The sequence below is a fragment of the Pinus tabuliformis genome, chromosome 6, assembly GCF_031772625.1.
Source record: "Pinus tabuliformis cultivar Carrire ecotype Pingquan chromosome 6, CPIR1, whole genome shotgun sequence".
NCBI lineage: Eukaryota > Viridiplantae > Streptophyta > Pinopsida > Pinales > Pinaceae > Pinus > Pinus tabuliformis.
Window position 1 is genome coordinate 1,767,373,273 of NC_142292.1, and position 20,405 is coordinate 1,767,393,677.

At 36.5% G+C, this 20,405-nt stretch overlaps 1 protein-coding gene across 2 annotated transcripts; it reads left to right on the top strand.

The window, feature by feature from the left end:
* The first annotated feature begins 2,281 nt into the window (after positions 1 to 2,281).
* Positions 2,282 to 8,376, top strand: LOC149266022 (importin subunit alpha-1a-like). 2 transcript variants are annotated; one of them, XM_089429936.1, is made up of 6 exons: positions 2,282 to 2,873; positions 6,852 to 6,975; positions 7,066 to 7,197; positions 7,438 to 7,692; positions 7,783 to 7,914; positions 8,152 to 8,376. In XM_089429936.1, exons 4-6 carry the CDS (start codon positions 7,594 to 7,596, stop codon positions 8,152 to 8,154), a joined length of 234 nt encoding a protein of 77 aa, XP_089286062.1. In that variant the 5' UTR covers positions 2,282 to 2,873; positions 6,852 to 6,975; positions 7,066 to 7,197; positions 7,438 to 7,593; the 3' UTR covers positions 8,155 to 8,376. The 2 variants fall into 2 exon arrangements, with proteins under 2 accessions (XP_089286062.1, XP_089286060.1); XM_089429934.1 differs by having other exon boundaries at positions 8,155 to 8,376.
* Positions 8,377 to 20,405: the final 12,029 nt, after the last annotated feature.

Genomic DNA, 20,405 nt, shown 5'->3' on the forward strand with positions numbered 1-20,405 from the left:
ACACAAATAATAAGATCTACTCAAAAGAGTAGTCCACTGGTACCATGCACGTGCATCTAGCCATCCTAGAGATAGGTGATTACTCGATCTAGTTGGTTCCTCGCTCACTTGAGATGGGAGTTGATCTTGGTGGTTCCTCTGTATTGATGTGTTGTGGTTGGATATTCGCACCTCTCTATTTGTTAGGTGGGGGTTGTTGTCCTTTTTACTAACTCGTTGCCATCTTGTTGGTTGTTTTCTTGCTGGGTGATGTGGGTGGTGATATGCTGAAGTTTTAAACAATGGTGTATATTTCTTTAATTCACCACCTAATGAAGCGTGATTGGTATTTGGTATATGTTGTGGCGCTTGCGATTTTTGTTTATCTTCCAGTATTAATTCAACCACAGATTCCTCATCTGATGTGTCAGTACCTGCAACATCTTCTGCTTCAACCTCCTTGGACTCTACCTGTTTATTGATGGAAATATCCTGTAATGTAATTTTCTTCTTTTTATACCAGAGCTTCAGGAATTTCTTCTGCACATTAATATTGATAGTACCAATAGATTGCATCCAAGGGTATCCCAAAACAACATCCACATAATCCATATCTGAGGCATAAAAATCAGAATGCAATACATATTTATCCATAGAAATCTTCAAATCTTTATAAAATTTCACCTACTCATTATTAACCTGTGTATGCTCCATTTGTTTGGTTGGGACTTGCAATCTTTTAGCCAAATGAACATTAATAAAATTATGCTTGCTATTAAGATTGATAGACACAATTATCTTCTCTTTCTGAATACATCCATGAACCTGTAATAAGGAGATATCATCAAAAAATAACCCTTTCCATGTTTCATTCTCCTGTTGTGTAGTATTAGACCATTTTTCCAAAAGGAGTTTTTCAAATTCTTCATCCGAAAGTTTTGACAACTTCTTTCTGTCAAGTGAGTTCCACCATATGGCAGCCTCATTTTTCATTCAAAGCCATACGAAATGTGTCCAACATTTCGGAGAGGTTTTCTTAAGGTCTTTTATGAATTCTTCAATAATAGGACCATTATCTTTCCCTGTAAAAAATTCCTTGCTAGAAGCCATGAAGAGGGTTTTGAAAAAAAATCACTTACTTGGTGAAATTTGAAATGGCCACAATTTAGTCAATATTGCTTAGAGTCCTTATTATGACCTGTTTTTGGAAATGGAACAACAATTCTGCATCTTCTCATATGATATAAATCCCGATCTAGGCACTGGAATTTCATATTCGCGCTGCAATTGTCTTGTCGTCACACAAATTTCTGAAAAGGAGTTGATTTTAAATCAACGATATCTCCCTCATTTGGACTCTGATTCAACTGATTGCTTTTTTGAAATTGAGTAATTTTTCAAGGGGATCTTATATCTGCAATTTGTTTCTCAAAATTCCCCACAAAAACTACAAAAATTAACTGGAGATCCGTCGTCTACGAATTTTCACCAAAACATCTCTACAATACAGCTCATTTTTAAATCATCGATATGTCCCTCATCCAGACTCTAATTCAGACGATTTTTTTGTTTTGAAATTGGGTATTTTTGTGCAAAGAATCCAGATATGTAATTAGATTCTAAAAATTTTGCACCATATCTTATATATCTGATCTGCAAACTCGCCGCCCAAAAAATTCCTGTAAAAAATAGAAAACAAAATTCTTTGTTTTGCCCAAGAAAGTGCTCTGATACCACTTGTTATAGATCTGACTTACAAATATATGATAATACAAATATACCCAAGAAATAACAAGATATAAACAAATAGAAATTCTTCACTTTATTAATCAAAACCCTTGAGATAGGGTAACACCATATAATCACTCCTTAAGGAAGGAGAACACTCCACAAGCCATATGCTTGTTCATACAATATTCCTTGACACCTCTCAATGGGGAGTCTCTAGCCTCTATATAGGATTCATACATACAATACCATGGGTCATTACCATGGTTCTATCAATACTATACATCTAATACCATGGACTTATCACATTATTGCTAACTACTTGTGGTCCGTTACATGATGCAGGTTACCACTTTATTACGCCGTAAGGCGTTTCCCTCTGCAATCAACTCCCCTCCCTATACACCTGTCATCTTGTGCACCACAAGATTGTATGTTAGACGATTGCAAAAATTTCAATCGTTGGATCAAAGTGGTTACCCATTCGTTGCAGAAACGGTTTGCTGCAGGATCTGTTTGTTAGATTCTTCCATCTGGGTTTGTTAGATTCTTCCATCTGGGTTTGCAACTTGGTGCAACAGTGCAGGACTGGTGTCTGTTCGCCTGCATATCGGTTTTTCAAACTGTAGTGGTTTTCAAGGTGTTGGATTCTTGCACCTTCAGGTGGCAAGAATTCTGGACCCCAGTCATCTGCTCCTCCTATTGCGAGGACAAACTCTGGTAATTTGCTTCCGGCAACAGGGCTTATAACATCGGGACCTATATCATCGGGTCCTTTATCGTCCTCCGGAGCATTGAAGAAGGTTACCTCTGGTCCCCTGGATTCTTCAGGCGCGCCTGTGAAGATCGTTAGTATGAATCAGAATCAAGCAGTGAGCAACCTTAGCAATGCCGAAGAATATTCCTTCCAGAAGGGATTCCCCAAGATCATATTTTGGATGGTCATCCTCGTGTTTATAATGGGGTTTATAGCAGGAGGGTTTCTCGTGGCTACTGTTCACAACGCAATCTTTTTTATTATCATCGGATCGTTGTTTAGTGTCATTTGCTTTCTGTTCACGTGGAACATTTGCTGGGGGAAGAGGGCTCTGCTTAATTTCTTAGCCTCGAACAGGGATGCAGACTTGAGTAATGCTCGGGACGGACAATATGTGAAAGTTACTGGGGTAAGTCTTTTGGTTACAAGGCTTTACTTGAGAAATTTGTAAAGAGGATTGTTGTATCTATTCCAACACCTTAAATTGCTAAAATATCAAAGAAATGCAAATATCATATCTTTTGCAGGGTCCCATGCTATTAACTCTTATTTGTTTTCCCTCCAGGCTGAGGTAGGTGTGCTATTAGTTTCGATCAACAGCCTGATTATTAAATTAGGTGGACGTTAATATAATTTTGCATTTAAAGGTCGAGAATAATATTTCCGATTACATGATATTAGAATTTAAACTTACGCTTAGTAAGGGTGAAGGTTTGTACACATGCTACACTTCCTATGACACGGGAAGATTTAAGCAAAATTCATGAATGTTGTTTTATCACAGTTCAGTGTTTTAGGTTGTTATATAGAAGTAATTTAATCATAAAATTCAGGCTGTTATGAAGGGCTGCATAAAGATTGATATCACTGAACATTGGATTTATAGGGCATTCTGCATAGATCATGTAATAGAAAAATTCACTACAAGAAGGCAGCTGAGAGACGAGAATATCATAATGTGCTTTATATACTATGTCAACCTTGATAATACACTGTCTTTTTGATACACTGACTAATACTTTTATGTTTTGTTTTTGAAAATATTGCTGACATTTTATTGTTTTTCCTTGAAAAAATAACACAGAATTGAATACGTTTAAAACTGTATTTTTTATTTAACAGCTCCTTAAAAGCACATTCTTAGCCCTCTGGTGTTTTATTTTTGTTTTTCAGCTTTTTCTGCTGTTGTACTTCTTTTATTTTTATTTTTTATATTTTTATTCGTGTTTTTTTGGAAGCTTCCACATCTGTTAATGAGATAAATATAAACGGTTCAGCTCCCCTAGGGCATTCTCAAATTGCAAATTCTATGTTCTATGGGCTTCCTGCAGAAAGTGCTACTACTCATGATGGCATCCACAGTCTTTCTCTTGCCACAATGCTGGCATATCAAAGAGCTCTATATGGCAATGATTCTGAGTTTCTAAGGACATTCTTTGATCCCCGTAGCTGCAACCTATCCCCTCTCAATTTTGTGTCATTTTATATTAGTGATCGGTGTTTATCAATTTTTTTGGGTGTTTTTTTGAAATTTTATATCATATGGAAATAATGTTTTAGCTGCTGACATTCTGCCTAGAAATCTTCACTTTGTTAACTGACTGCTCGTGAAAACTCATTTATCCACTCAAATTTAGATTAATTTCCAACTTTCTGATTTTTGACTTGGATATTTGAAATTGTTGTCTCATCCCTAAGTACATTCGAATCTGAAACAAATTGCATAGTTTAAGCCCTCTATATTGGGCTAAGTTTGACTTATGATATTTAATTACATCTTTAATTACTAAAAAGAAGAACTATGCCATCTGTATCAACCAGCTCATCTTTGGTCTAATTTTGGAAAATAATATTTCTTATGCAATTTTACAAAACCTCTATTCATCAAATTGAGGCTAGATGTTTGGATAAAACCTCATTATAACAGTGTTGAAATAAGTCAAATTGTTTTTTAAGACAAATATTCTGCAAGTTGAGCCTTTACGCCTTTCAAAAGTCTAGCATCTATATCCATGAATGCTGAAAACTTTTCTGTAAGTCAAATTGTTTTTTAAGACAAAGATTCTGCAAGTTGAGCCTTTACGCCTTTCAAAATTCTAGCATCTATATCCATGAATGCTGAAAACTTTTCTGAGGATGTTCTTTAGGAATAATCCTCAATCTACTCATTTTTCTCCTTGAAATATGAGACATTTTCTCTTGCATCATCTTATAAATTTGATTTGTTCGGTGATTTTGGAAAATAATATTTCTTACGCAATTTTACAAAACCTCTATTCATCAAATTGAGGCTAGATGTTTGGATAAAACCTCATTATAACAGTGTTGAAATAAGTCAAATTGTTTTTTAAGACAAATATTCTGCAAGTTGAGCCTTTACGCCTTTCAAAAGTCTAGCATCTATATCCATGAATGCTGAAAACTTTTCTGTAAGTCAAATTGTTTTTTAAGACAAAGATTCTGCAAGTTGAGCCTTTACGCCTTTCAAAATTCTAGCATCTATATCCATGAATGCTGAAAACTTTTCTGAGGATGTTCTTTAGGAATAATCCTCAATCTACTCATTTTTCTCCTTGAAATATGAGACATTTTCTCTTGCATCATCTTATAAATTTGATTTGTTCGGTGAACCATCTGGAGTAGCATTGGAGAGTTTTTTTTATGATGCCTCTTTTGTCTTCACCTACACATTATCTCGGGTAACAATTTTATTTATTTTATATTAGTGATCGGTGTTTATCAATTTTTTTTAGTTGCTGACATTCTGCCTAGAAATCTTCACTTTGTTAACTGACTGCTCGTGAAAACTCATTTATCCACTCAAATTTAGATTAATTTCCAACTTTCTGATTTTTGACTTGGATATTTGAAATTGTTGTCTCATCCCTAAGTACATTCGAATCTGAAACAAATTGCATAGTTTAAGCCCTCTATATTGGGCTAAGTTTGACTGATGATATTTAATTACATCTTTAATTACTAAAAAGAACTATGCCATCTGTATCTACCAGCTCATCTTTGGTCTAATTTTGGAAAATAATATTTCTTATGCAATTTTACAAAACCTCTATTCATCAAATTGAGGCTAGATGTTTGGATAAAACCTCATGCCAAGACCGATGGATGAAAAATGAGACATCCCGTTTAGGCCAGGTGATAAGAAAAGACCTGAGAATAGCATCTGGTCCTGACACCATAAAAAACCTCTGTGAGATCGATGATGTTTATGATCAAATAATTTTTGCGGCATTCAAGACTGAAATGATCGAAACATTTGAAAATGATAGGAGTAATAGAACTCAGCTCATACTGAATCCCCAACCACTAAAGAGAGGGAAGATATGGGAGAAAATGACAACCGTGCTTCGGATAGGGGTTGGAAAATTAAATTATGGAAAGGCAGGTAAAAAATGATATTTATGCAGAAAACTATATATGTATATGTAATCCACTTCCCCTGGAAAGGCAAGTGCAATAAAAAAAAGCAACTTAGAACCAATAAAAATTGATATTTATGCAGTAAATTAGTTCTATTTCATGAATCCCCAACTGGCCAACCCATGAAATGTTTAGGGGTGTGCTGTGGTCGTTCTAAACACCCCTCCTCCCATCTCCCCAGTTCAGTTGTCCTGGAAACTTGTACACATAGTTCAAATTCAATTGGGGTGCCCAGAAAGTTTGTTTTCCAATCCAAAAAATGGACTTATGCAAATGGGGAGATGTGCTTCCTTTAAATTCCAGAAGGTTTACATTTGGGCTAGACTATGTTAGGCATTGCAAGTGGCCCAGTTTCGGGGTCTTCTAAGATGAACCATGCATCACAATCAATTTTGTTTTGCCAAGCTGCGACAACAGGGAGTTGCTCTTTTCATAAAAATAAGACAGTGCTTAAATTTTGTCCCAACCGTTTATTGGTGCTGTGGAAGACTAGATCTTTGGTGCGTCGCCTGACACACCATTGCATTCACCATTGAACAATGATCTCATTGGTTGCTCAGCTGAAATTTCTATTTTTTGAAATTGCTTACTTTATAACATGTTTTTAAAGGCAACACAACATGTTGCAACTTGCATGACAAGTAATGTCCAACTGTAGGACATGCAAGGACAATGGGTTTAAATTTCTATTTACAATTGTGCATCAATTACATATAAATAATGACTTAAATTAAGCCCAAATATGTTATAGCCAAAATATAACAAGGGAGTCTTACTAAGATTATGTTGGATATGTTACAGTTGGAGAGTCTTCCTGCAATGGTAGCAGGGGTCTGGTCTGATGATCCTACCATGCAGTTAGAAGAACCAACTCAATTCAGGAAGCTTCTCTCTGTTGGTAATAGTCTTGAGTATATGTATCTTTATTACCATTTTTTTTGGTCTTTAGGAAATGGCCATCTGAAAAAATATATGTGACAGAAGGCAGTCCTCCAATTGAGGAAGTTATCGCTGCGGGTGTGGTCCCTCGACTTGTAGAGTTTCTTGCAAGGGATGATTTCCCTCAGCTTCAGGTATGATCTGTTTTTCAAATGAGATTCTAAGTATTGAATTGACATTATATTGTGGTAATCTAATATCATTTTAATCTGGTCATATTATAGTTTGAGGTAGCCTGGGCTTTAAGAAATATTGCATCTGGAACCTCAGAGCATACCAGAGTTGTGATTGATCATGGAGCTATGCCCAAGTTTGTGCAACTTCTTAGTGTTGCCAGTGACGCTGTCAGAGAACAGGTTGTATTTTGGACCTTTCCATCCATTTATGTTACTTATAAATATTTTTGAAATTTGCCATCTCTATGTTCAATGTGCTTTCTTTACAGGTCTAAGGGTTCTTTTGAACTAATTGAGATAGTAATGTTCGTTTCATTGTAAGGACCATGTATTACAAAACGTAATGTCGGTGATGTACATTTATTAAGCTCCATGGTGTGGTTTGCCTCTCACAATTTTAATCTGTTTGATGGACAGTAGGTTTTAGGTTTTGAAGATCTATTGAGTGGTATTTGCAGTCTCTGCTCTAGCCAGGGAACGGACTATTCAATCAACGTGGGTGTTTAGAGGGGAAAAAAAAAGTTATGGCTGAACTGGAGCATTTGCTGCTAGAAGCAGCTGGTCGAACATCTACCAATGATGGAAAGCAGTCCTCCAATTGAGGAAGTTATCGCTGCGGGTGTGGTCCCTCGACTTGTAGAGTTTCTTGCAAGGGATGATTTCCCTCAGCTTCAGGTATGATCTATTTTTCAAATGAGATTCTAAGTATTGAATTGACATTATATTGTGGTAATCTAATATCAATTTAATTTGGTCATATTGTAGTTTGAGGCAGCCTGGGCTTTAACAAATATTTCATCTGGAACCTCAGAGCATACCAGAGTTGTGATTGATCATGGAGCTATGCCCAAGTTTGTGCAACTTCTTAGTGTTGCCAGTGATGCTGTCAGAGAACAGGTTGCATTTTGGACCTTTCCATCCATTTATGTTACTTATAAATATTTTTGAAATTTGCCATCTCTATGTTCAATGTGCTTTCTTTACAGGTCTAAGGGTTCTTTTGAGCTAATTGAGATAGTAATGTTCCTTTCATTGTAAGGACCATGTATTACAAAACGTAATGTCGGTGATGTACATTTATTAAGCTCCATGGTGTGGTTTGCCTCTCACAATTTCAATCTGTTTGATGGACAGTAGGTTTTAGGTTTTGAAGATCTATTGAGTGGTATTTGCAGTCTCTGCTCTAGCCAGGGAACGGACTATTCAATCGACGTGGGTGTGTAGAGGGGAAAAAAAAAGTTATGGCTGAACTGGAGCATTTGCTGCTAGAAGCAGCTGGTCGAACATCTACCAATGATGGAAAGCAAAACCGAAATCCTGCGAAAGGGAGACTGGAAGATTCTGATTCAGATGATGGCAGTGACTCGAAATACATTGATGACGATGATTCAGATGATGTTGGGACAGCAAATAGGAAGGCTTCTGGGTCAAGAATGCCCCTGAAAAAGAGATTTGATTCTGGTGACAAGGATGATGATGACAGGGGTTGTTGTGATGATTCCGATAGCGAATTATCCATAGGAAGTGATTTATACAAAGATGATGAAGATAGGGAGCAGCTTTGAAGATATTAGAAGCATAACAATAAGGAGATAAAAACTTTCCAAGTGGTTTATGGAACCATTCTTTGAGAATATCATTGTGGGCTGCTTTATAAGAATTGGGATAGGAATGTCCAGGTCAGGACAGAGTACTTATCGTCTTTGCATGGTAAAAAATGTTGATGTGACAGACCCTGATAAAAAATACAAGTTTGAGAACCGCACCACATACAAGTATTTGAATTGTTTCTAGGGTAGCAAGAGCAATGCAACAACATGGCAGATGGCCAGGGTGTCTGATTCACCTCCACTTGAGAAAGAGTTTTCAGATTGGGAACGGGAAGTAGAACGCAGTGGTGGTCAGATGATTAGTCGAGCAGAAGTTGAGGAAAAAATAAATGTGCTAAAAAAGATAAATCAATTTGTGTATTCTGCAGAAACTGTAAAACAAATGTTGCAGGAAAAGAAGTTGGCTTCCAAAAGGCCATCGAATGTCGTTGCTGAAAAGGACAGGGTTAGAAGAGAGATGGAGCTAGCGGATAGAAGGCATGATTATTCAGAAGTTGAGAGAATTAAAGTGAGATTGAAGGAACTAGAAGTCCTTTCTCTTCAGAGCAAAAGCAAGGATGCAAAAGCCTTGATGCTAGTAGAAATGAATAAGAAAAACAAGGCTGAAAATTTCAAGAACGCTTCTAAGATCAAGCCTCTAAACCTTAATCTTATAGCAGGTGAAGCAGGGTATGATCCTTTCACTCGGCGTTGGACTTAATCTCAAAATTATTATGATACAAAGGCGAAGGTTGCTGAAAACAACACTGATGTGAACAAAGAGGCAGATGCAGCCAAAGTAGAGGAAGCCATAGCAATAGAAACTGCTGAGGATGATAGAAAGCTTGTCGACACTGATGCTCCTGTATCAGAAGATGCAAGGGTGTATTCTTTGCATGATTTTGAACTTCCAATTTCACTTGCTGGACTGCAGAAGTATGGGGGTGCTCAAGGGGCCCCTTTAGTTTTTATGGCTAGAAAGCAGAAGATTGAGTCAACTTGTGGAGTGCAAGTTCCTAGCAGTGATGGAAGGAGGCATAACCTGACATTAACTGTGAATGATTACAAGCGTAGAAGAGGCCTGCTGTTAAAATAAATAATGATATTTTCTCTGCTTGTTGGTTTCCCCATTTAATTTTTATATGAAAGATTCGGAAATTTCCTTTTGGGATTGCCAGACACATATACAGAAAAGCCTTAAAGTGAACATTTTGTAAATTGTTTCAAATTCTATATATAGTGTGCCATTATAGGCACTTTAAAACACAACTGCAATAACCTAGTCAACCAAGGATTGTCTTTTAACAGTAGCAACATCATGGATTGTTGGCAGGCATGAAATCAACAATGTGTTAGAAATATAGGCTGTATTTTCTTGACATCTAAAGTTCAAGGGTGTTTTTTTGTCTCAACCATTATGCTAAAAAATGGTATATAATGTTCCAAAAGGATTCCTTTCCTCTAAGTAACACTATTCCACTGTAAGTTATCATGCAGTTGGTGAAACATGGCATTTTATGTTGTTTGAGATTGATCTTGAGTGATGCCTTTTTCTAAATTATTGTTGAAATATGTATTGTTTTTCATATTCATGTAATAAATGCTATGTTTTATTAATTTGTTTTGTTGTAGTATAGTTTTCTTAAATGCTTTTAGAGTTTTGGTTGTTTTGTTGTGCCTAGTTGTTTATTCTTGCTTTCGATTGATTGCAATTCTATCTAATAAGCAACTATCTTTTACATGGTAAAAAAGTTTGGCTGAATCGAGGAAAACATTCGAAAATCTAGAAGAACTTTGGTTCAGCCAAATAATTCAATCTATTGTTTGTCCAAAACTGAACCAAACCAAATCCAATTTTAACCCAAAAAAATCATCTTCCCAAGAAACCCTAAAGAATTCTTAAGAAAATGCATTTTAGCTTTCAAGCCACCAATGAATATGATATTTGCCCATTTCTTCTCCCTGTCCTGCCAATGCTTGTCACTACTCCCTCGTTTAGGAGATAGCCATCGGAGATTTCAGGAGACTATGCTGCTGCTGATGCCTAGAGAGGTTTGTCTATTCTGTTCATGTGTGAAGTCTCGAGGAGACTGCATTTGTAGTTGGGAAACTGTTGCCTGCACCTTAAAGGCCTGCTTAGACCTTCATAAACAAAGTTACACTCAAATGAAGCATGCCAACCGAGCCAACACACTAAATAAGTAGATTCCACTAGGTATTTAGTCATATATTCTCTGTTTGCTATGTTCTTATTTAATTTTTATTTTTCAACTTGAAAGGGTGTACCTAATGTCTGTGCATATCCTTCTTACTTCCAGAACACCTAGAACAGGTTACATGACCTGCATTATCAAAAGTAGAATCACAACACACGCAAACAAATACATACACCCACCAAGCACAAGAAAATAGTGTGATGGCTATCAACTTTTTAAAATCAAACTTGTAATAATCTCAATAATAAATCTAATGTTCTTTAGAGAAGACCTGCTACATTTTGCTGGGTTTCGTACAGTTTATTGTGTATGATAAGGAAATACATTTTCTTGAAGGCATTGCATCAGAAGGCTCAACAGCCTTTGAGCATTTTTGTAGGGGTTTATGTTATCCAATCATTAAATTTTTGATAAAATTAGTCTGGACTATCTACATACCTATTTTTTTTCAATAAATTTGATGAAGTGCATGTTTTTGCTTTAATAATATGTATACTCCTGAATTTTCTGAACTGTAGTTTTGTGGGCCAATTGTTTTCTGTATTGTATGGTATTGTATGGTATCCACATTTGAATTTAGATTCTATCTTGATAACTATCATTTCTTAGTATGTTTTTATGAATATATTGCATTGTAAGTGTTCTTTCTCTTCTTACATTGGACAAGAGAATACGGCTGTCTTTGACAATGTGAAGTTGTTGAAGATGCAAAAATTCCCTTTGCTTTACATGAGCCAACTTGACCTTCAATAGAAACGTTGCTAAACACAATGAGAAGTTTCATGTTTCTTTAGAGAGCATCCCAATAGGCTTGTGTAATTCCTGCATTGCATTGTTTTGGTTGATGCCTTGCTGAGGAATCATTGAGACTCATCATGGTTTTGTGGTCCAATCAGAACCTATTCAATACTCACCTTCATTGACTATATTAGTTGGACACAAGCCCTGTCAAAACTCTCAAGCCAGTAGGGCTCGGGCACAATGTTAGTTCCTCAATACGGTGATCAAAGTCTGTCTTCAACATTACAATTGTCTTCACGCATCCTTTTTCTAAATAAATCTATATTGCATGCGCTTGAAGGACTAGCTTTGAAGTCTCTATTCTCCAGCAATGTTCAAGTCTAAGTTCATGTAGGCAATTCTATGTTGAAATTATACTTGCATAACGGAATCTGATATTGGCAGAAGACCGTTACTCAAATGTCTGCCAAAAGGAGCACCCATTCTGAGACACCACCTATGCAAAGGAAGAAGCCTCACAAGTGTTTGGGCTCCTTTTCTCTATCATGGTTGGGGAAGTAGCCAAGAGTAAATATCTCTGCGGGTATGAAGTCCAATAAAAATAATGTATAAGACATATTTGACAACCAAAAATTGCATCTAAAATGCAAAATATGTTCCCGGCCTTTCAGAAAATGTGGAGTCCAGCAGAATGTGAGGCCACCCCTATCATCGAAATTCCAACCAAATATGAATCTTTCAACCAGATATGAATCTTTCAGTCTTACGGTATTATGGGACAATAACATCACTGATATATGAACTATATATCAAGCTTTCAATCCTAAAATATAAGTGTTGGATGCTTCATTGCAAAGCCTAGAAGCCTTCTTTCAAATGTAAAAACTGGATGATGCACAGAAGTTGATGCTAATAGAAGTCCGTATGGAGCGACCAACCCTTAACATGGTCGTGGGCTCTTGTACGAGAAGCCTTCTTTCAAATTTAACAACTGAATGATGCACAAAAGTTGATGCTAAAAGAAGTCAGTATGGAGCGACCAACCCTTAACATGGCGGTGGGCTCTTGTACGAGACTTAGTCAACTCAAATTCACCTCCTACACAAACTTTGATATGGTTCAAGCAAGAAATGCAAGATAGGTTATATACCTGAAGGGGAAAGCAGAGGAAATCATGAAGCAATGGATTCACGTAAGGCAAGTACCTGGTCAAAGGCATCAAACAATATTTTTGATGGCTTCAAGTCCATGGTGATGAACTTGGAAGTTCCTCGACTCACTTCGCAGAGGACTCTCAACCAAAATATCCAAAGAAAAATGGACCTGCTTAGTATAAATGCTTTGGAGAATTCTTTACAAGTAGCTTTCGAGTTTGAGGCCAAAGCTTCAGAAGAAAATGTACTAAGCCTCCACCAACTAAAGCAAGGTTCTCGAAGCCTTATCTTTTAGAAATGTCTCTATTAGTAACTCAGAGCAGCCTTTAAATCAGGGAAATGATTACACAATAGATAAAATTGGCCAACACTTATCAAAAATTCCATCCAGCCAGATAGTCGATGCTGAATCCTACTTTATATTTTCTAAGGACAACCAATAACTCCACGAGGATAACATGATCCCTATTTAGCAAATACACCAGCTGCCCGCTCAAATGGCTGGTACCTTAAATCATAGCCCTGTATGGATAAAAACTGATGACTACGAGTTACATTGGCTCTATATATTGATGACAGTTTCTTTAGCTTTGCCAACAATCATTGTACTCTAGTATAGACTAAATGGACACTGGAATTTCCATTATCTAGAAGATGGAATCTTACCCAAGGCATTCACAAAAGTTGTTGCCAACCCACAACTGGTTGAAAATAATCTCCATCATCATAATAAACTTTATGCCCATAATATGCACAAATGGTAACACATGATACATCTCCCAAACCAATGGAGTCCAACTAAAGTCTAATCCGAGATCCTCCATTCTCAACACCTTATACATAAAAAAACTTGTTTGTAATCGGCCTCTCTTTGCACTTTTGGGGCAATCACTAGTTATATTAAGTTACTTGAAAAATCGGTCTCCTACAATGTATTTTAGGTATCAGAGGAGGGAAACGGTTATTTCTATTGATTGAGGAATCATTTAGGCAATTTCCATTGATTGAGGAATCATTTAGGCAATTTCCATTGATTGAGGAATCATTTAGGCAATTTCAGTCTTGTAGAAAATATTTGTGTTGGTTCAGCTTGGGCTCGAAACTTTTTCGTTGTCATCTAATTAATGAATGCATTAGGTTGACCATAACAAAATATCCATTTTCAGAATACACATTATCATCCATCCTTGCTTTCAACAATGCCCATTCACATGTCGCTATTCTTCCCCACTCTATGCCTTACGGCGTTTCCTTTGCAACATAAGGTGCAAATGCTAGGTTATTAACTATGACCCATCTCATTATTACATTATTCTCTTGGGTGCCTCCCTCTATACCCCATACTATCCCCCCTAGGTATACTACACAAAGCTTACCTTCCATCTCAATAATGGATGCTTGGTGATTCGCTTGCTTGTTATCAAATGTTGCATAGATTTGAGGAATACTTTGTCCAACATACCCAAATGTCTGCACCTCCTAAGCACTGTAGATTTGAGGGTTGCCACCCTAATACAATAGAAAATCATTCTTGCGATGATATTTGCTACATATCCAACAATGCAATGGTTATCTACCACTACCTTTATTTTGTTGCTCTCCATGTTGAGATCCATGTCCCTTCTCTGTTGTTTTGAACTTCTTGTAAGGGGCCACATTTTGTTTCTCACCTGCATCCTAAGGTCTCTCCCACTTCGAAGGCCATTTTCCTTTGGTATTTTCATTTCCTTTTTATTTGCGCTTAGGCTCAGTCTTTCACTTTGACTACTCATAATAGTTTTGTGACTTCCCAATGACTTCCTCTAATGACCAAGGCTCATCATACTCAATCCAATCCAATGCTAATGGCAATCTAGTGATGAATCTTTTAAGTTTCATCTTCTCATCCTTGAGGTAAGGCACATACCTCAACAACTCCAAGAATTTATTAGTGTACTCTTCATCTATCATAGATCCCATCTTCAACTCGTAGAACTCCTTAGCCTTACTGGTCATATTATCTCTCTGACAAGTACTTATTTCTGAAAAGTCTTTTGAATTCATGCCAACTCAAATCCTTTGTCTTGATGCCTCTAAAAATATTTACATCTTACCACGAAATGTCTTCCTTTCCCTTGAGACAAAAAATATATATCATGGCTTTCATGTTCTCTGTGTAGTCATGCAACTTGAAGAACTTCTTCATCCCAAGCAAACATGCTTCTGCATCTGCTGGTTTCTTTAACTACCCATTAAATGTAGGAGGCTTGACCTTCTTGAACTCATCTGGAAAGTATCCCCTCTCACTCTTCCTATAAGATGCTCCCGATGATTACCATAATGTCTATCTGAACGAGAACTAGAATAGAACCCATAACCACTACCTCTCATGCCAGGTGTATCCATACATTTGCCACCTTTGACCATATCATCCCTATCTGAACGGTGCCTTGATCGAGATCTGATACCATATGCCCCATTGGTCTTGTCCTCCAATCCATAATTTATCCCTGGAGGAAGTTATCTCTGCAAATATGATAAACTCTGAAGGATCACTACATTTACCTCTGCGTGCTTTTCTTGTGCCCTGTTACGTCTTTCCTGTGACTGAATTATCTTGCCATTATCTACTTTGCAACTCCCGATTTCTACCTTTAGACTTCTCAAGGTATCTGCTATGTCAGGAGAGTACTCATCTCTTGGTTTCTCATTTGATCTATAAGGAGAGTCACGTGAACTGCAGTCCACCATTCTTCTTTTCATTTATGATCTTCTTCCTACAAACATACCATGTTAGATAACCAAATATAAAGATAATAAAACATACCTTAGTGAAGTTCAAGGGAGGTTATGCTGTCTACACAAATCAATCAATATTAGCACAATACATATATATAGATATTCACATCAACATCATGCATGATAACACTAACTACATACAATGACCTCATGCATGACAACCATAACCATGACAATGCATTCAGAACAACATGCATCTAGCCCATCTAGTTTAAGTGTTTGAACCTAGAAGCTCTCGTACTAATCTGTAATGATACCCCCTCCCACATTTTCCTGATTTTACAAGCCCGCCTACTAAATGTGAAGCAGAGTGCTACAATGATTTGACCTGACCTCCAAGCTCCAATTATGGAAGTGGGTTCGAAAAACTAACAACTCACAAAATCCCTCAGGGATATGAGAGACTCAAGGGCCAAAGGACCACCCAGGTGACCAAACCCTTAGTTGGGGCTATTTTTCATTGCCTTAAGCCCACAACTGCATGCATGAAAATTCTTGGGTGCGATTATAGGCCTCCAACCACATACACAACACTGCCTGAGTGCAGTTATAGCCATAAATCTCTAATTCAAAGGGTGCGGTCCTAAGATATGAGGCATCTTTCCAGGACAGTCTCTCGACCACTACCCAGAACTTCCTGTAACTTCTTGGAGTGATAAATGACATAATGACAAAGATTTTCATACAAAAATTGAATAATAACTGACCTAGGACATGTCTAGTCCATAATAGACATTTCATCAAACACATGGAAAACATGTAAGCTACAGGTCATGATTTCATATATGATCATATTAGTTTGAGATTGATCAGAGAGTGGCCAAGAAGGCGTTATGCCCTCTCTGCATATCTGCAACAACACTTATTAGTCGATGCATTCATCAACCAATCATTAACTCAACAATTCATGACAAGAGCTAAAGATGGTAGACATCATAAATCATGCTTATAAAGAATATATAACCAAAATATTAACCATGATAGAACAACCATCATGGAAACATAATAATAAGTACAAGTACTCATAATTCACAATAGGGAAATAACTCTTTTTAACATATGAAAAATCCAACCAAGTTAAGGACTTCCTCGTACCACTCGACCACAGATTGAACTAAAAACCAAATATTTCTTTCAGCCAATCACCCCCGCCCCATAATCCAAGCATGGATGTGGGATATCATGGGATAAAACAAGATATAAACAACCAATGTAATCCAGAAGTTAAACCACCTCCACCTTCAAAGTACCACGATCTCGCCAAAACATGTCAAGAGATCTCAAATCCAAAACAAGCTTGGATGCCTCAGAATTCCTTCACCATCCCTTGAGTAATTTTCCTGACTCCACCCACTTGTCTATGGTTTCCCAGAGAAAACCATCTCCACCTCCAACCCTTGGGAATTTTCCTAAGACAACCTCACCCAAATCTAAAACCTTCTAGAAATCCAAAGCTCAACCATAAATGAATCCCATCACACCATGGCTATCTAGGAAATGACAAGGCAAGGCTGAAACCACTGTCATACCCATAAAATCTATGCCAATGAAAACAAATGAACCAAAAAAATAAATGCATGTACCATGCATTCACACCTCATCTAGGAAATCATACATGCAACTTGTTACCTACAAAATCTTCCTGTTGAAGATGTTGATCCAAACTTCTCCTTGCTTTCCTTTACTCTCCTTGATTTTCCTTTTTGTAACAACCCCCTATTGATTTCTTATGCAAATAAATAAAATAAGACTGAGGTCATGGGACACGAATTCCAAGCTCAATGTTGGGCAAAAACATATTGATGGGGATCAATGGTGATTAATAAATGGCTATGGAAATTGGAAAAGACATTGGTAAAGGAAAAGAGGCATTAATTGGCATTTTGTTTATGAAAATAATGGAAAATATGAGAAAAGGGAGATTAAAGGTCACAAATTTGCATGAGAGGAAATTGAAGGAAAATTAAAGAAAATGAACAAAATAGAGACGTCAATGATAACAAGGATTTTGAGGATTAGTTCACAAACTTTTGTCATTTTCAACTGGGATCTCTCTTCTATTCTCTCACTCTATCATACTCCTAAACGCTTAGAGCATTATTGGAGCATGTTTGGAGCACTCTAGTATTAACTTGGATTTAGAGAAAGAAGGCAAAGGAAAGTAGGAAAACGCAAGGGAACAATTGGGTCAGCCACTATAGTTGGATTGCTTTGTAGGTAATAGGTTGCATGTGTGTTTTCCTTGTTGATTTATGGATGCTTGGTGCATGCAAGTGATTATTTGGTTATACGTTTCCATTGGCATGGATGATTTACTATATTGACAATGGTTTTAGCCTTTCCTTTTCATTTCCTGGATAGCCATGGTGTTGTGGGTTTTCCCAATTGATTGTTTTATGGTTGGTGCTCATAATTCCTTATTGTTGTGAGTTGGGACAAACACTCTGGAAGTGTTAGTGTGAAATTTTTTGGAAGTTGTACCAAAAATAATTCTCCTAAGTCACTAGGTGAAAAGTGACCCTAACAACAATTTGATGGTTGTTGTTGATTCAGATCTGTAACTCAAATAGAAAACCTACAATTAGATACGATAAAATATCTAGTATAATAACCCAATTGGAAAGACTTTTTTAAATGAATAAATCTTTTATTGATAGCACATGGTGAATGAGATCTACAGATGGGTCTGTAAGTCCCCCTCCGTAGGATGGGTCCTTTCCTTGATGATTCAGAAACTTACTCTCTCTCTTAATATGTGAAAAACCCAGACAAAAGTGGAGAACTCAAAATGGGAGCTCAAGAAAAATGACAATAATGTTGACGATGATTATGATCATGGTGACGAATGAATGAAAAACCCTCCTTTTAATAGAAAAATATGGAGTTAATCTAAAAAATGGAGAATAATAAAATATTATTAACCAAATTCAGATCTAACCACTTGGAATACTTTATTATATTTATTGGAGAAGGAAAAGATATTTAAAATGGTTAAATACCTTTATTTAGAAATGATTAACAAACAAAATGATTTATTAATTATTTTGTTGGATTTAAGAAACGTGTGAAGTCAAAATAATTATTAAATAATGATTTAATCATTATTCTAATAACAAAATAAGGAAATTTAAATAAATAGTGATTTATTTAAATATTCTTAAGGGATTTAGTCAAATGTGACAAGGAATAATTATTAAATGATGATTTAATAATTATTCCTAGAGAAAATTAAATAAATAACGATTTATCTAATTATTCTCATGGGGTTTTTTGATTTAAAATAAGTTAATAAAAGTGGTTTACTAAATTATTTTCCACAATGAAAGTGATTTTACTATAGTAAGATTAAATCTACATGGTGTCTTTCGATCCACCTAGTTAGAAATGGCTAGGTGATCATTTTTTGGTGATAACAGGAAGCCCTGGAACAACTTGGGTTGAGTTACAAGTACTGGAGCATAGGTTGGGAAAAAATCTCTAGAGCCCTTGGTGGGTTGAGCTACTAGTCCCTAGAGTTAGGTTGGACAACTGCTCTAGAGCCCTGGAAGGTTGTGGGTTGAGTTACTAGTTCCTTGAGCCCTAGACAACTTGGGTAGAGACGGATCTGGTTGGTGTTGGTGATGTCCAGCTACGAGGTGGAATCATTGGTTGAAGGTTGAGGTGGTTTGGCCTCTAGAAGCCGTGGTTTGGTTTTTTTTGGTTTATCTTGTGAGATCCCACATTCATACTTAGAATATGGCCCGAGGGTGATTGGATGAAAGAGATATTTGGTTAAGCTCAATGTATGGTTGGGTGGTACATGGAATTCCCTGACTTGGTTGGTATCTTCATATATTAATAAGAAATATTATTCTATTGTGATTCATGCATATTTTTAGCAATTATATTAGTAATATTATGGTTGAGTTTCCATGGTTCATATGTTGGTTATTTACTTGTTATTTGTTGGTTACATGATATATGTTATTTATGTGTCCTGTCATGAATGGTTTAGCTATTGATTGGTTGATGAATGTATGGGCTAATAATTGTTGTTGCAACTATGTGGAGAAGGCATAAGGCCTTTTTGGTGATTCTTAGATGAACCTCAAATTTTTATGATCATATATGCATTCATGACTTATAGCTTACATGTATGCCATGTGTTTGACAAAATGCCTAGTATGTCCTACTTAGTCTAGGTCAAGTTTTGAGTTGAGATTGAATGTTTAGCTTTGTCATTGTGTCAATTATGATTCTCTGGTGAGCTTATTGAATTAATGAACATATATGTATTTATAACCTACAGGTACTATGTAAACAAATTGTTTGTATAAATGAGTAATTCGAACATCCAACTTATCAGGGTCATAATGGTTGCATACGACCTCCGTTTGACTATCATAATACCTCATTTCGAAGATGTCCACGAGGAGGTCGAAAACAAACTATTAAACTAGAATTAGACTTTTTTGGTCTCTATTTTTTCCCTGAAAATGTCATTTAGGCCCTCAAAATGGCCTCGAAAATTTAGAACCCGAGAAAACTGCCAAAAATAGAAAGTTTTGTTAAATTTAAGGAAGCAAAACTGAAAAGAAATAGCGTTGGGTTAAGTTAGGATTATAATAGTGTGATCATGTGTCAATCGGTGTTTCCATTCAGTTATGTACATGAGGACCCCATTTTCGATTAGTGCATCTTGGAAATCGTCTCTCGCATAGTAACTCTCATCTCATGTTTACCCTGGCGAGCTTGTGAATTTGGGTAAAGGTGCGAGGAGGCATTACACGGTGGTATCAAAGCTTCTAGGTTTAAACACTTGGACTGGATTGGAAAAATGTGTTTGTCATGCATGCATGTTAGTTGTCTATGTGTTTGTTATGCATGCATTGTGATGGTCATTATTATGGTTTTGTGTCATCGTGACGTTG

Bases quoted from the DNA above. Each gene is read 5' to 3' on its own strand.
- LOC149266022 (XM_089429934.1), top strand. From the start codon at position 7,594: ATGATGGAAAGCAGTCCTCCAATTGAGGAAGTTATCGCTGCGGGTGTG. The intron at 7,693-7,782 runs GTATGATCTATT...GTCATATTGTAG, and splicing joins ATGATTTCCCTCAGCTTCAG to TTTGAGGCAGCCTGGGCTTT. The intron at 7,915-8,154 runs GTTGCATTTTGG...GATGGACAGTAG, and splicing joins GTGATGCTGTCAGAGAACAG to GTTTTAGGTTTTGAAGATCT.